At 38.9% G+C, this 18148-nt stretch overlaps 1 protein-coding gene across 3 annotated transcripts in view; it reads right to left on the bottom strand.

The window, feature by feature from the left end:
- LOC150081827 (LIM domain kinase 1-like) overlaps window positions 1–8830 on the bottom strand; it is a 360820-nt gene extending 351990 nt beyond the window's left edge. For 2 of the 3 annotated variants that reach the window (XM_090378920.1, XM_090378921.1), the window contains exons 1-2: window positions 8741–8830; window positions 8516–8612 (exon numbers count right to left, since the gene is read on the bottom strand). In XM_090378920.1, coding sequence (XP_090235046.1) covers window positions 8516–8612; window positions 8741–8825 — 182 coding nt within the window. In that variant the 5' untranslated portion in view covers window positions 8826–8830. The remainder of the gene's footprint in view (window positions 1–8515; window positions 8613–8740) is intronic. The other variant, XM_090378922.1, reaches the window with a different exon arrangement.
- Between the last annotated feature and the right edge of the window lie 9318 nt (window positions 8831–18148).

Raw genomic sequence — 18148 nt, 5'->3', positions numbered from 1 at the left:
TATGCAAAGCCATTAGAAAGAGACTCAGAGAGGACATAAGAAGATTTAACACAAGAAAAGTAGAACAAGCATTAAGGGAAACAAAGGATTTAAATCAGCAGCCATGAGCAGTAATACAGAAAGACAAATGATACTGAAACTGAAGAATAGCGATGGTGTACTTATAAACAGCAGAGAAGGCATAATTCAAATAGCAGAAGACTACTATAGAGAATTATACAAGGAATGAGGGAATGATGCCAGCAGTGGGGAAGATGGATTGTAAAGTAGCAACACATACGACATACCCGATATTCTTCCTGATGAGGTAGAACATGCATTGAAGAAAATGAAAAATCAGAAAGCCCCGGGGGAAGATGACGTTACTGAAGAGTTGTTAAAATTGGGAGGAAGAGACATAACACAAAAACTGGCAAGGCTCTTCACAAAGTGCATTAGAAAAGGTGTGATGCCTAAGCAGTGAAATAATGCAATCATAGTTTTGCTGCATAAGAAAGGAGATAAATCAGAAATCGGAAATTATAAACCAATTAGCTTGTTATCCCACATCTACAAGTTGTTCACAAGGGTCATTACTAACAGATTAGAAAGAATACTTGATGAGAATCAACCGAAAGAGCAAGCTGGCTTTAGGACAGGATTCTCAACTATGGATCACCTTCACGTAATATCACAGCTAATGGAGAAAGCAAATGAATATAAAACACCATTATGCCTGGCATTTGTGGATTATGAAAAGGCATTTGACTCCATACAGCATAAGGCAATGTTTCGGGAAATGGAAAAACAAGGCATAGATACCCCATATATTATGATTTTGAAGAAAATATATGAGAGTGCTACCTCCTTTATTAAACTAGACAAAGACAGTAGGAAATTTAAAATCGAGAAAGGAGTTCGACAAGGAGACACTATCTCCGAAGCTGTTTACTGCTGCCCTTGAGAAAGCTTTCAGAAGATTAGACTGGTCGCAGAAAGGAGTCAATGTGAACGGAGAGTACCTAAACCATTTACGATTTGCAGATAACATTGTGGTCATAAGCCACGATCCCAAAGAATTAGAGGAAAATCTTAATCAGTTATGCACGGTTAGTAAGGATTTTGGACTAAATATGAATATGGCTAAAACAAAAGTAATGATGAACAAATATGCCACAGAAAGGGAAATAATGATTGAAGGAGCAGTAATTGAAAAGGTGGAGTCATATACTTATCTGGGACAAGTTATTAGCTGTAATAATGATAAATGGCTGGAAGTCAAGAGAAGAATAAATTTTGAATGGATAGCATTCAGGAAATATAGTCACATACTGAAGAGCAATATCCCAGTTTGTCTGAAACGTAAAATAATGAACCAATGTATACTCCCCACCATGACTTATGGAAGTGAAACTTGGGCACTCACCAAAAGAATGGAAGAGAAGCTGAGAACTACACAGCGAAGAATGGAACGAATTATATTAGGAATCAGACTGTTAGATAAGAAGAGAAACACATGGATTAGGCAGCAAACTCAAGTAAAGGACATTCTTATCAAAACTAAAGAACTAAAATGGTCTTGGACAGGACACATAGTTCAGACACATGATGACAGATGGACTAAGAAAATAACAGAATGGTACCCAAGAGGAGCTAGAAGAAAACCTGGAAGACAAAGGTGGAGATGGATAGATGAAATTCATGAGTTTTTGGGTAGTAAAGGGATGGTCAGTACTCAAAACAGAAGGAACTGCAAAGTTGCTGGAGAGGCCTTCATCCTGCAGTGGATTGAAAATGGCTGATGATGATGAAGCTCAATGCTGATGGGATTCTTCCTCTTGCTCAGATTAGCATTAGCATTAGTAGAGGCATATGATGCAAGAAAGCAAGCTTATTCAGCATCAGCCAAAAAAAAAAAAAACACACCACTCCCATTTCACCCCTCCGTTCGCTCGAAATACCTGTCCAGTTGAGCCTTAAATTTGTTTAGGCTATCAACTTCAACGACAAGTGATAGAAGTCAGTTCCACCAACCAACCAACCATCTGCTGGCCAAAGGCAAATTTCCGCACATCTATTCGACATCCGTCCTTCCTCAATTTGAATTTATGCCCTCTGAGTTGATTATTTTGAGAAAGATGAAGAATCCCATTGGCATTGAGCATGCTTAAACCATTCAAAGCCTTATACACCTCTATCAGATCACCTCGCCGGTGCCTAGTCTCCAGACTCTGTAATTTGGAAAACTTAAGCCTTTCTTCGTAAGAGCAACCCTTTGTTCCATTCACTAATCTTGTTGCCCTTCTCTGTACCCGTTCCAGCAGCTCTACATCCTTCTTGAAATGAGGCCTCCAGACCTGTATACAGTACTCAAGATTTGGCCTAACCATTGCCTTATACAAGGGAATAATCACCTCCTTATCCCTGCTAGAAAAATTCCTGTATATCATTGACAAGACACAATGAGCTACTCTTGCAGCTTATCTGCATTGCTCAGAAAACTTCATATCTGCCTGCACAATTACCCCCAGGTCCTTTTCATTCTCCACCACTGTCAGTGCAGTACCGCAAAGTTGATACGTTGCTCTGGGGTTACTGTTTCCCATATGTAGTACTTTACATTTGTCAATGTTAAACTTCATTTGCCACCTCTCAGCCCATCTGTTCAACCTTTCCAGATCTTGTTGCAGCAGCATAGCGTCAGTGGTGTCCTTAACAACCCTGCCAACCTTTGTATCATCTGCAAACTTGGACATTAAACTTGATATCCCATCATCAATATCATTCATAAACACCGAAAACAACAACGGACCCAACACTGAACCCTGAGGAACTCCACTAATAATATTAGTCCACGTTGAGCAGTGTCCATTGATTACCACTCTCTGTCTTCTGCCACTCAACCATCCCCTTATCCATAGCAGCAATTTGCCTCCAATGCCACACTGCTCCAATTTGTGCAGCAGTCTTCCATGTGCAACAGTATCAAAAGCCTTTCTAAGATCCAAATATATAATATCAAAGTTATTCCCTGCATCCAGTTCTTTTGTGACTACATCATAGTATCCAATCAAATTGGTCAGGCAAGATCTGCCCTTAATAAAACCATGCTGCGTCTGAGCTATAACTGAATTCTTGTCTAGATGATCCTGCAGTGCTTCTTTAACCAGTGCCTCCATTAATTTACCTGGAACAGAAGTTAAACTAACAGGTCTATAATTATTTGTGTCAGCCTTTGATCCTCCTTTGTGAATTGGGGTTACATTTGCACATCTCCAGTCTATGGGTACCTCCCCTGAGTCCAAAGAAGCTCTCATAATTATGGCTAGGGGTTTGCTTACTTCCTTTGCTGCCTCCTTTAATATAACTGGATAGATCCCATCCACCCCAGGTGCCTTTTTTATGTTTATCCCCAACAATCTCTCCTCCACTTTCCTCTCAGTTATTACAAAATCATCCAGCTCACTGCCAATGTTTACTTTACCTACATCATTCTCCTTCCTGAATAACTCCTCATGCGTGAATGTAGCTGCAAAATACTCGTTTAGATTGTTAGCCACCTGAGCAGGATCCTCAACTGTTGAACCATCAATATCCAGTGGACCAATCTGATTCATCCCTTTCCTTCTTGAGTTTAAATAGGTAAAGAACTCTTTTCTGTTTTTCTTTGCATCCTTTGTAGTCTGCCTTTGCCTGCCTAATCTCCTTTGTGACTTGGTTACAGACCAACTTGTATCTATCATAGGCTTCCATGTCACCCATTAATTTGTATGTATCCCATGCATTTTTCTTCTCTGCCACATGTCTCATTAGTTCATCTGACATCCATTTAGGCCTAAACCTTGAACAATATTTCTTAGTTGGTATGTAAAGCCTGGTAGCCTCCAAGATTAGTTCCTTGAATGCTTCCCATTTTGAGTTTGCTGTTGGTAACATCATCTGTTGGTCCCACTGTATAGAATTTAAATACTGTCTCAGACCATCATAGTCGCCTTTACGAAAACAAAAACCCTTCCCTTTACCTCTGATGGTAGTTACCTCCTTGAGTAAATCCCACTTCAACACACTGTGATCACTGCCACCTAGTGGTTCATTTATCTGCAGATTCTTAATGCATGAAGAATCACTACTGATAATCAGATCAAGAGTATTGCTCCCTCTTGTTGCCTCACGAACATGCTGATGTAGAAAACAATCATCCAATAAATCCACAAAAGCCTTGCTAGTGTGCGAGTGACCAACCCACAAATTCCAGTCAATATCTGGGAAATTAAAATCTCCCCATTATAAGACTCTGATTTACTGGCCCACTCTATTTCCCTGTACAATATCTTATTATACTCATAAGAGTCATTAGGCCTATAGCACACTCCTCTCAATTTTGATTTCCCTATGCTTATGTCACACCAAACTGACTCGACACTGCCCTGTCCATCGATGTCGACTGGCTTCACTTCCTTGGACTTTATGTGTTTAACTAATAGCATAACCCCTCCTCCCCTCCTGTCCTGTCTATCCTTTCTATACACATTGTATTCCCCAAATTCCAAATTAGGAACCTGAGGGGACATATATTCAAATTGAAGAATAGATGTGCAGAAATTTGCCTTTAACCAGCGAGTAGTTGATTGCTGGAAATAACTTCCATCTTTTTTCTGGAAAAAAAGACTGCTGTTAGTAAAGACATTATTTGTTCTTATTATCCAATATATTGTCCAATACAATAAGGAATAAAATTATGAAGTGCAGGGGCTCACATCTGGCAAGTATGAGTTCGGCACACCCAGGGTCCTATGTTGGATATCACCACTCTTCTCTTTCTTGGTGATTCCTTTCTAATTCTGACCCTTGTTTTTTTTTTCTCTCTCACTCTCTCTCTCTCTCTCATCCCAGAGTACATCAGAATTTTTTTTTTCAGCTGGTGTGGAGAAATCCTCAGGCTTCCTTGCCCCATATGGATAATAATAATAATTTGGTCCAGACAAATGCAAGACCCACACACTGCACCAGGGAAAATTAGTTGGCCGAAATTACCAGCTGCTGACTGGTAAAGAGATCGAAGCTATGACAGAAGGAGAGGCCTACAAATACCTAGGGATGATGCAGGCACAGCACTTAGAGCACAATGAAATCAAGAAGTTCCTGACCAAAAAATATCATCAGAGACATAAGTGTATCCCATCCCTGTAGAAGCAGTCTCTCCTGTTAACAAGCCCAGATCACACTGAAAAAAATTCTATCCCTTGAGCCTTGCACATTCCCTCCAGGGCCGAATTGATTGACAAGGCTCTCATCATGTATTCCGTCCTATCATGTCTGGGCAGAATTGCAGACACTTTCAAATTTAACCCTGCCTCAAGATTTTTTTGCAACATTGACCTGTACTTGTTAAGTACATCTGCAGATCTCCTACTCTTAATGTCATTGGTGCCAACGCGTACAACAATATCACCTTTTGTGCCCTTAAAAGATGATATATGCTTTACAACATCATCAACTTTTGCCCCTGGCAGACATTCCCTGGTCCTGTTCCATCTATACTTTTTACACAATATAATCCCCATCTCCCTGACAATAGAGTCACCAACAATAACTAGTTCCTTTGGGACCAGCACATTCTGCCTTGGAGATTGCCGCTGTGTTGTCTGATGCCCAGCAGTGAGCTCTGGCGTTGAGTTGGGCAACTCTAAAAAATTGATAAATTAGGTTAGGTTAATTTCTTCAAGGGCATCTACCCTACACCTCAAGCTCTCATAGATGCCCAATAGAACTCTGAGTTGATGCCTAATTTCTAGACATTCTCTGCACCTGGCACACACAAAGACATCTTCCTTGGCTAGATCATGTTCTGTTCCAGAGACTTCGGCAAACATTTCACAAGTTGCATATTTTGTTAGGCTGTGATGCGTTGGAGAATTGGCCCCCTCAGTTCTCCCCGAGTCACAGCGCTCCTGCCACTTTGTGCCCGTTGCTTTGCTGCTCTAGTCTGCGGCATGATATTTTAAATTAATAAGATCAATAAATTTAATTAATTAATTGTCAATACTACGCTATCTAATAGAATCCTAAATGCAGTGATGCGTATTATGTTATATAATTATACGTTAGAGCTGCCAATCAATTGGGAATTCAGTCAATTAAAAATCTAAATTCCCTGCTACTCTATACAAAAACATTGGCTGCAAAATTCCAAAGAAATAACGATTTTACATATATTAAGTAGTAATCTACAAAAACTCTTTATTGAAATTAAAAATAATCAGCGTAACTATAAGACTACGAATAAAGTACAATATAAAATAACAATTAGGTAAATAAAAAGGCAAACACATTGCTTTTTCGGAGTCTGTAAGTTCCTTTATATCATTGACAAAACCCCATGAGCTGCCTTGGCAGCTTGTCTATATGGCTTAGACTTCATATCTTATTGCACAAATACCCTTAGGTCTTTTGTATTTTCCACCTCTCTGAGTCTAATAACACACAGTTGGTATATTAAACTGGGATTACTGCTACCTGTATATGCATCAGTTAAACTTCATGGGCTGAGAAATGACAGTTAAACTTCAACTGTCATTTCTCAGCCCATCTGCCTAATTTGTTTTTTAGATCTTGCTGCAGTAGCTTACCCTGATTACTGTCATTACCCAACCTGCCAAACTTTGAATCATCTGCAAACTGAGACTGATATTTCTTCATCAATAAGAATGACAATCTATTGATTCTGCTTACTAAGAACATTATAGCTTTGATAAAAAAAAAAAAAAAATGAAAGAAATTATAGTAAATCATTTTCACACCACTGTTGAATTTTTAAGTTATTTATGCATGATGTTATGATGAAAAAAAATTTAAAAAAAAAAAACGAAATGGTCTAAAAAATTGATAATTTATCAATCACAAAAAAAATAATTGTACTAAGGAAATGCTAGCTTTAAAATTCTTTGAGGAAAATGCTCCAGTTTCATTCAGAAAGGTTAGTATTATATTAAACCACTCGTGTACCACATTAAATTTAATATTATAGTTTATTAGGCTGTTCTCCTACATTACTATGATGTTTTGGGTATCTTACCGATACCCATCATCATCAGACAAGGTTGTTGAGGGAACAGAAAAATAGAAAGTTACAAATTTGAATATTTTAGAAAATTACAATTACCAATAATACAATTACAGTTAACAATTTACAAATTATGGTTGTAAAGTATTAAATTTTAAGTTACCATTAACAACAGAAAACATGAGATCTAAGATGATTACAAAGAGATTAAATTCTTACCTGCTGACAGACTCCTTTTGCCGATGCTTCCAGAAGTCAGGTGTACATATGGCAAGAGGAGTCTGTCAGCAGGTAAGAATTTAATCTCTTTGTAGTCATCTTAGATTTCCTGTTTTCTGTTGTAATTGTAACTTAAAATTTAATACTTTTACAACCATAATTTGCAAATTGTAATTATAATATCGGTAATTGTAATATTCTAAAATATTACAATTTGCAACTCTTTCTATTTTTCTGTTCCCCCAACAGCTTTGTCTGATGGTGGGTACTGTTAAGATACCTGAAATGCCATATTAATGCCATATTAGTGACCAGGCGTCCCGGATTTCAGTCATTTGCCCTGCATTGCAAATTGTCCCAGACTGGATATGTAGCCTCCACACTTAATGGCAACATAATGCAAATCATGTGCATTATGTTCGCCGGAAATTAACGGAAAGAGGTTTTCGGTAGTAAATAAGCTGTGGACCTCAACAAAAACACAATTGACCATAGAAATGCAGAAAGCAACTACAAGTTAAGTGTAATTTTGCTAATTCTTGTGAACAATTTTATGAAGAAATTGCAAATAATGAAGCATTATTAAGTCGCTCAGCAGAAAAATAAATTTAATTATATTATTTAATTTCTCTTGTTTTATTGTTAAATGATGTATTATAATTATTATTATTTCACAGAAAAAAACTTAACTTTTTTCACTAAACAAAAATGAAAATCAGTTATAAACATGGCCCCTTTAATAAGTGTTTTTTTTTTTCTTCTAATTACAAGTATTTTTCCCAGTTCACATCCTAAATGCAATTTTCTGTTGAGGGGTACAATATACTGAATTTCAGCCTTTTGATGGGGAAAAAAAAAAGAAATATAGGCTATATATATTTTTTTTTTTTTCAAGTGTGATAGTTTATTTTATAAGTTTAGTTCAAAGAAGTATATGTATTTAATTTATATTTTGCATGTGAATAATTTTTCTATATAAAAAAAAATTTAAAAATACGTGTATATTGTGTCTAGCAGGTTGAACCCGCCCCCCCCCCCCTCGATGTCCCGCATTGGAATACTAAGAATCTGGTCACTTTATAATGCATAGTAATGTAGGCGAACAGCCTAATAAACCATATTCATTTTCATGTGGTTCGTTTCAATATAATAAAAACCTTAATGGAAAACAACCACGTAATGTCTTTCCCTAATTATTTCCTTCAGAAAACTTTTCAATACCATATCAGTAACATATTTAATTAAACAACCCACCGAAAACAATCTAAATGCCAGTCACTGTTAAGCGCTTGAATAAACTCTTCATCATCAACAGCATTTAGACAACCTGCACACACTGCTGGAGCCACTTCTGAAAATTAAAAATAAAATATATCAACAGAACTTTGCTAATGTGCATATATTAAATGGCGTTGGTAATAAAATGAAAACCAGGCCCAAAACTGAAACAAATTTCTAGAAAGAATTTAATATGCATACCTAACACCAATGATCCTGCTTCCTCCATAACTTCAACACAAACATTGCGAACTACATACATTCCACAACACGCATGCTCATGCATTTTAAACCACCGCGAAACAGGTGCCAATAAAAGTCGGCAGACAGAAGGATAAACACCTTTTTCCCAAAGTAATTCTAACGTCTGAAATTCTAGGTGACTGCGGAAGTAACAGATACGTAGATGAAAACATGAAAGCTATCTCATTAATTACCTACTGGATTTTTTTACGTTTATTGCATATTTTTTTATGTACTTACCTGTGGAATGAGTTTTTATAAAAATTCCGAAAGCAAACGGATTTTATTCAAAACAAACATATCCAAGCGAAAACTGTTATGGTCGTTCAAGTGATCTTCTTTATTTTTTTATTTTATTAGTTCTTCATTATTATCGTTATCATCCGTTTATTTAAAGGCAAGGTTTTGCTCCTATACAGCCAGAAAGCAAGGAGGGCATAATACAAGTTGAAATGCATCCATCTCTACGAGATTCAATATGCATTGAAGTTTGAATTAACATCGGACCAAGATACCATTTATACTTTATACAGATGATCTATTTAAATGTGCATTAGCATTAGTAGTAACATATGATGCAAGAAAAAAAAGAAAAAAAATTTCCCATTCACCTGTCCATTCACTCCAAAAGTTTGTCCAATTCTTCCTTTAATCTATTTGAGCTATCAACTTCCACAACGACAGATGGAAGTTTGTTCCAGCATTCAACTACTCGCTGGGTAAAAGCAAATTTCCGCACATCTCTTCTGCAACTGGCTTCCCTCAATTTGAATTCATGCCCCATTCAAGTAAATAGCATTTGTAATGAATGGATGGGTGAAATGGGAAGGTTTTCTTTTTTTTTTTTTTTTGGTGATGCTATATAATCTCGATTTCTTGCATCATATGCCTCTACTAATGCTAATGCTAATAGTTATCAGTCCCATATAAAAGTTTTACAATTTAATAATAACATTTATTCTTGTTAAAACGTCTAAGTACAAGTGTTTTTTTTTTTTTTCTAGAAACGAAAATTTTGAAACGATTTGATTACTTAAAGTTAAGCCTACAGCTTAAAGCGTTTTATCTTGATCACAAAATAACAGGACTATAACGAGAAATCTTTGATTTCTCCTGTCTCAGAATTATTCCATTTTATATCCTAGGCGAGTATGGGCTTTGCACACCCATTGCCCGTTCCTGAGCGGGATATCATCATTATTCACTTTCTTGGTAATTCTATTATACTTCTGACTCCTGCTCTCTCTCTCTCTCTCTCTCTCTCTCTCTCTCTCTCTCTCTCTCTCTCTCAGAGTAACTCAGAATTTTTTTTTTTTTTTTTTGGTTAGTGCAACAAAAGCCTCAGGATTCCTTGCACCACGTGGCTATTAATAATAATAAGGAACGCAAAAAAATTTATTGGAGTAAATAAATTTGCTTAGCCCCCATATCTCAGCTGTGGTTCAGTCACTGTGCGCCTATTCAGGCCGGAATTTGACGTATACAAACTCCACCCAAAGCTAGATACCACGAAACCTGTGTGACAAATCATCATTTTTGGGACCCTGTCCCAGGAATGACAAGACAGCACAGAACTTAGCAAATTAGACAACTCACCATGGGTGGGACTATATCCCATGAATACCCTGCCCGGACTTGATTCTTCGAACTGGACTCTCTGCTCTCGTCAGTGTTCCACCATTCTCTGGCGATACGAACTGGGTCCTCTCACTCTTCACATCCCATTCCCTGGGTGAGGACGGTCTTTTCTCTCCTCCCCTTGTCCCCCTCTTTCTCCTGGTGTGGGCTTCCCAAACTGTCCTCTCTGGGGTTACCTTCCCTATCGTCCCCATATTTCTATCTTTCCCCAGTTTGCAGGCTCCCCCTGCTCTAACCATTCCAACAGCGTACTCCCCTAATTTAACCAGCTAAATTCCACTAGTATTGAAACTCAATTTCACCTTCATTTCAATGTAAACATTCATTTTTATAGGCCCTATGCACCGAATTTTTCGGAAACTAGGTGTCAGGTCCAGCCAGAGTACTAATAATATAAACTTCTATTGGGTACATGACCTGCCTCCTCATGGAAAAGTGGGGTCAATGGGAGGGTTTGGACAGGGGCCCAACGGCTAACAGGTCAGAGAAACAACATTCCACGACATTACCCAGGGGCTCACATCTGGTGAGTATGGACTTGGCACACCTAGGGTCCTCAGCTGGATATCATCATTCTTCTCTTTATTCCCTTCTCTCTCTGTCTTTTAGAGTAACTCAGATTTTTTTTTTTTTCGCTCTTGCAGCAAAAGCCTTAGGTTTTCTTGCACCATATGGCTAATAATGATAATTACACAACAGAACAATACCCTATACTTTTTGAAAAATCTCTGGCCTTAACAGCGTTCTGTGTTACAAAAATTGACGTTGGCTCCATGGAGCCGAAGGTAGATACGTGAATAACGTCATGTGAAATGAAAAAAATACAATTTAAGTTTAATAAAATCAGTTTGATTTTATTCGGTATTTTCATTTACAATCAACAATAAAGGTTTGTGGTAACTAAAATAGGATACATAGTTGAAACAATTCAAACTATTAACATAGCGTTTGAAGACAAAGTCGATACATGATTGACCACGCGTAGTAGATTTGGTAGGATCTGATGCGAGTTTTAGGTCGAATGTTGATTCTCTGAAGTTGAGGAATGGAGCATTTTAAGGTTTCTTAACGTCAATGTTGAAATCAACCACTAAAATTATTGGGATCTTTTGAAAGTTGAATTTCCTTGCAACTGTAGGTATGTAGGCCGCGCCTCCGTAGCCAGGTGGGCAGGAGCAGCAGCAATGGTAGCATACGCTTCTTGATTACACCGGGATTCGAGCCCGTGACCACCAAATACGGAGGATGCGGAAAGGTCAGGGAATGACCACCCCATATCTCTGCAGCAACATGGCCTTAGTTGCTAATGTTCCTAAAAACCAAATAAATTTGGCATTAAATCGCTAGATTGGATATTAAGAAAACTTTAATCTGCTCTAATTTGAATTAGGTGTGATGTAGAATGTTACAAGCAAAGTCCTCTGGCCATTTACTTCAACTTCAGATGCACAAATGTCGCCACAGTTATCTGTATCAACCATTTGCCGTAGCGAGTTTGCATGCACGGTAATGAGAATATGTGGCGTACATATTGTCGATTCGACTTTATTGAACATCCCAACAACACCAGATCGCACAGAAGGTCTTTTGAATTGCGTGATACGTTTGTAATCTCGAATATCAACATTTTCATTGTTTTCAAGACATGTTTCATTTAATGCCAAGTTATTCGATTTCATAAGAATTGGTTCGGTCACAATGTCTTCGCTATCAAGTTTCAAACTCTGTGTATTCAACAATACCATTTTGAAACTCGACGAAGCAACTTGATCCCAAAATTGTAATGTGGTTGTAGAGAGTGTTTCCAAACGATGGTTATTCAAACTTTTCAATTCAGTTCGAAGATCTTGCATCTTAGGTGCGTTACAACTGCGAGCAGAGGTGATCTGATAGAGGTGTACAAAGCCTTGAATGGTTTGAGCATGCTCAATGCTGATGGGATTCTTCCTCTTGCTCAGAATAATCACCTGAGAGGGCATAAATTCAAATTGAGGAAAGACAGATGTAGGATAGATGTGCGGAAATTTGCCGTTAGCCAGCGGGTGATTGGTAGGTGGAACAGACTTCCATCCCTTGTCGTGGGAGTTGATAGCCTAAATAAGTTTAAGGCTCAGCTGGACACGTATTTCGAACGAACAGAGGGGTGAAGTGGAAGTGGTTATTTTTTATTTATTTATTTTACTTTTTTTTTTTTTTTTTGGCTGATGCTGCATAAGCTTGCTTTCTTGCATCAAATGCCTCTACTAATGCTAATGCTAATGCTAATCTATGATTATCGACAGGATAACGTGTATACTCATTTACATTTACAAATTCAGGCTAGGATTACATAAAGTTGTACAGAATGTCCAAATGAAATGTTCACTAACAACTCTTCTGAAAGATGAATACGTCATCATGCATTTAACACTGGTAGAATGTCAGGCGTATTCGGAGTTTTTATGAAAACCTGGCAATCACAAATATATGGTTCCTGTAGTTGGTAATTATATATTACCAAAACATCATATTATGGATATGATGTTTTGGTAATATATAATTCCCTAATTTATGTAAACTTGAAGAAAAAAAAACATTTATTAATATACAATAGTGTAATATTCACCTTAAAATGGAATGGAATTTTTTTCGCCTACATTTTAGGACAGAATACTTCCAACAAAACATTAAACCTCGAACATGGAATATTAAATCTACAAACCACGAACCAGTAAATACATGGGCTGTGTTATGGTAACTAAGAATAACAATAGGTGCATGTACATTAATGCTAAGAGAATAGTGAGTACATTTGATAAATTTTAAGTACGTACTAATCAAGTCATCAAATGAGCAATTGTGGGATATCGCAGACGCGATGTCAATCTGGTATAAGGGATGCAGAATTTGAATTTGAATGTGTACCAAAATGAGAGTGACAGGACAAAAAGTAAGTTCTGCTCTTATTTAAGAAGCATAGTAAATCTAAGACGGTGTACTCCGTCGACATGGCCGGCCAGAGCAATGTGAATCAGTTTGGTATGACATAAGCAGTGGGAAAAGGTTACAGACATGTCAGATATTAGGATGCGTTAGGTTGTACCCTAGGTTTCCCAGGATAGATTTTCCATGCTTAACCTACAGCCCGCAGAACCCCAATGTTTAATATCAAGAGTAATGAATAGTGTGGTTATTTTCCAGAAGGAGGTTTTATGTCTCAGACAGTTTTTAAATTCTGTACAGTGGGATCAACTGACGATGTTACCAACAGTAAATTCTAAGTGGGAAGCATTCATGGAATTAATCGTGAAAGCAACTAAACGTTTTATACCTATTAAGAAATATTGTTCAAGGTTTAGGCCTAAATGGTTATCAAATGAACTAATGAGACTCGTAACAGAGAAGAAAAATGCATGGGATGCATATAAATTATCAAGCGACTTAGAAGCCTGTGGCAGATATAAGCTAGTCTGTAATCAGGTCCCAAAGGAGGTTAGGCAGGCGAAGGCAGATTACGAGAAATCCTTGGCAAAAGATGCTAAGAAAAACAGCAAGGATTTCTATACTTATATGAACTCTAAAAGGAAGGGGAAGAATCTGATTGGTCCACTTGACATCGATGGTTCGACTGTTGATAATCCTGCTCAGATAGTAAACAAACTGAATGAGTATTTTGCATCTACATTCACACATGAGGAGTTATTAAGGTTTGTAAATAGCAGAAGATTATCAAATTGTAGCAGAGTGCTTAATGATTTTCTAATAACTGAGAGCAAAGTGGAGGAGAGATTGTTGAAGTCAAACATAAGAAAAGCACCTGGGATGGATGGGAACTATCCAGTTATATTAAAGGAGGCGGCAAAGCAACTAAGCAAACCCTTAGCCATAATTATGAGATCATCCTTGGACTCAGGGGAGGTTTCCACGGACTGGAGATGTGCAAATGCATCCCAAATTCACAAAGGGGGATCGAAGGGTGACACGAGTAATTACAGACCAGTTAGTTTAACTTCTGTTCCGGGTAAAATAATAGAGTCACTAGTTAAAGATGCATTGCAGGATCATGTAGACAAGACTGCAGAAATAATTCAGACACAGCATGGATTTGTTAAGGGAAAGTCTTGTCTGACAAATTTGATTGGTTATTATGGTGTGGTTACAAAGGAACTGGAAGAAAAAAATAATTTTGATATCATATATATGGATTTTAGGAAAGCTTTTGACACTGTTGCGCATGGAAGACTATTGTACAAATTGGAGCAGAATAGTATTAAGGGTAAGTTGCTACAATGGATAAAAGGATGGTTAAGTGGGAGAAGACAGAGGGTGGTAATCAATGGGTGCTGCTCTTCGTGGACTAATGTTATTAGTGGAATCCCACAGGGTTCGGTGTTGGGTCCACTGTTGATTTGTATATTTATCAATGGTATTGATGAAGGTATATCAGGTTTAGTGTCAAAGTTTGCAGATACAAAGGTTGGCGGGGTTGTTAATGACAGTAATGGCAGTGTGCTACTGCAACAGGATCTAGAAAATTTTGGGCAGCTGGCTAAGAAGTGGCAATTGAAGTTTAACCTTGACAAATGCAAAGTACTGCATGTGGGTAGAAGTAACCCGAGAGAAAAGTACCAACTGTGTGGTACTACACTTAAGGTGGTAGAAAATGAAAAAGACCTGGGAGTAATTGCGCAGTCAGATATGAAGTTTTCTGAGCAATGCAGACAGGCAGACAGGCAATGATATATAGGAATTTTGCTAGCAGGGAAAATGAGGTGATTGTCCCTTCTGTATAAGGCAATGGTCAGGCCACGCCTTGAGTACTGCGTACAGGTCTGGATGCCTCATTTTAGGAAGGATGTCGATTTGCTTGAGCGTGTACAGAGAAGGGCAACAAGATTGGTGAGGGGAATGAAGGGATCCTCTTACCAAGAGAGGCTAAAGTTCTGCAAATTGCAGTGGCTGGAGACTAGGCACCAGCGCGGTGATCTGCGGAAATTTGCCTTTAGCCAGCTGGTGGTTAATTGCTGGAACACACTTCCATCTGTCCGTCTAGAATTTAACACGAATTATCTGGAGAAAAATGAGAGAATGGAGTGTGTGGGGGTGCACTGTCACAAGTCCAGGGTGCCTAATTAATCAAAAGATCAGGGAAAAACACTTACCAAGGAAACTTCACTTGTTTTGCCTTCTCCCTTTATGCGGAATTTCGCATCGACCTGTGCACAGGGTTTGCTAAAGTAACTCTTCTTTTAAACGTTGTAAATTTGGAGGACTTGGACACACATGAGGATCGGAAACCTCACCACTGACCTAATGCCTTGAGGCAGCCTCAAACGATGACTTCTGGCTACCACGACGACCTGGTTCCCGCTCTAACTGTCACGGAATTTCATTTTACATGACTTTGACAACACAGAGAAGCTCCGAATTGGACATAGAAATTCCTGAGGCGACATTGTCATCCAATAAAGTGACGATACCACTGTGCTACTCGCGCAGACGGGTTTAATTGTGCAGTCAGATATGAACTTTTCTGATTGTGCAGAGAGGCTGCCAGGAAAACTCATTGGGTTTTGTCAATATTTTATACAAACTTCGCTAAGAAGGATAAGGTGATGATTATCCCATAGTACAATGTAATGGTCAGGAACGCAAGTTGAGTACTGCATAATGGTCGGTAGTATTTATTTTAGGAAGTAGTAGATCGACTGTGTCTGCGCGGTAGCACAATGGATATCGTCACCGTCCTCCTCACACCGAGTGGAAAAGGCCCTGGTTCGAATCTCGTCGACGACGCGAAGAACTTTAATGGGCTTTTTTCATTCGGTGGCTGAGTCCGTCAGTCTCAGGCATAGATATATATACAGGGTGATTCACTACCAGTGCGACAAACTTGCAAGAGGTGTAGGAGGCACAAAGACGAATCGGAATCACATAGCATCGCAGGGTCCGAAATGCGTTCGTCATGCGGTAGAGGACGTTGAACGGGAGGTCGCGTGAACAACGATCCCGCTGGAAGTGAGCATTTGTGAACCGGTTCTCGAGGCAGTAGGATGGACGAGTATGGAAACGTTGAACTGGCCGACATGCACCTCGCGTATGGAGCTGCAGACTGTAACGGGCACGCCGCTCTGCGCTTGTACCAGGAACGTTTCCCGCACAGGCGTGCTCCTCATCATACGAGTATTCAAACGTTGAACTGGCCGACATACACCTCGCGTATGGAGCTGCGGACTGTAACGGGGGCGCCGCTCTGCGCTTTTACCAGGAACATTTCCCGCACAAGCGTGCTCGTCATGATACGATTTTCGCACGTGTGCACCGAAGGTTACGTGAGACTGGTTGTTTCACGAGAGGTACCATGAATCGAGAGCGAACGACGAGGACGCAAGACAGTGAGGAGAATATCCTACGTCTTGCAGAAGGCAATCCAAGTACGAGTACTCGAGCGATAGGCCAACGATTGGGTATTTCCCAATCCACTGTATGGAGGATACTTTCAACAAATCAAATGAGTTCATACCATCTGTAACGCGTCCAATCATTAGAGCCTGTGGATTATCCACTCTGGAGGACTTTTGCTACTTGGTTTCTTCAACAGAAACGGTTCGCAAATGCTGACTTCCAGCGGGATCGCTGTTCACGCGACCTCCCGTTCAACGTCCTCTACCGCATGACGAAGGCATTTCGGACCCCGCAATGCTATGTGATTTCGATTCGTCTTTGTGCCCCCCCCTACACCTCCTGCAAGTTTGTCGCACTGGTAGTGAATCACCCTGTATATATAACGGGTGGCCCTAATATAAAGTTTTTTTTTTTTTTTTTTTTATAGATCGGCTGGAACAGGTGCAGTGAAGGGCAACGAGGTTGCTGAAGAGGACAGAAAGGGTGGTTTTCCAAGAAAAGTTTTAGTACTGCAAATTGATCCATCTGTTAACTAGGCACCTGGAGATAATCTGATTGAGGGTTTTAAGCTTTGAATGGACTTAGCCAGTTCAGTGCTCATTTCATTATTCCTCTTGCTCGAATTGTACACATGAGGGGTCATAAATTGAAATCGAGGAATGATGGTTTGAGAGTAGACGTGCGGAAATTTTCTTTTCGCCATGGGAAGTTTATTGTACTAACAAACTTCCATCTGTTGTTCTGTGGGTAGTTTAAATTTGAAAGTATAAACCCAGGGCCGGATTTACATATAAGCTAAACAAGCTACAGCTTAGGGCCTCACATTACAAGGGGCCTCGCTCCATCTTAAAAAATCCTTTTTTAATATTGTCACAGGCGCTTCACACATGTTATAGCTTAGGACCACAACAAATTTAAATCCGGCCTTATATAAACCAGAGCTGTGATGCTCTGGTAGATTTGAATAAATTGAACGAAGAACTGACAAATTATTGCAGGGGTTGGATAGGTGGGAAATTTTGAGGGGAGTGGCGAGCTGATGCTTTATAAGCTTTCTTGCACTTTTTGCAATTGCTACTTAGAATACGAAATACCGGATTGTTTCGCTCAAAACTGGACGTCTATTACACCCTGCACTGCCAGTGGAAGTCTTAATGGCATGTGAATTCACTTGTGTCTTACCACTAGAGTGCGTGTGAGAATGAAGTGGAGTATTTAAAAGCATATTTTCGATGAGTTGTTTTGTAATGTATTTGATTAATTTTTAGTTTGTGGATGTATTGGGTTTATTTTAATTTGCATTGTTGTGATGTCGAATTCTGTATATTGCATCGAGTTGTTCAA

The sequence above is a fragment of the Mastigoproctus giganteus genome, chromosome 8 (assembly GCF_048544385.1).
Source record: "Mastigoproctus giganteus isolate SK-2022 chromosome 8, ASM4854438v1, whole genome shotgun sequence".
Taxonomy (NCBI): domain Eukaryota; kingdom Metazoa; phylum Arthropoda; class Arachnida; order Uropygi; family Thelyphonidae; genus Mastigoproctus; species Mastigoproctus giganteus.
This window is presented reverse-complemented; position numbering and strand designations above follow the sequence as displayed.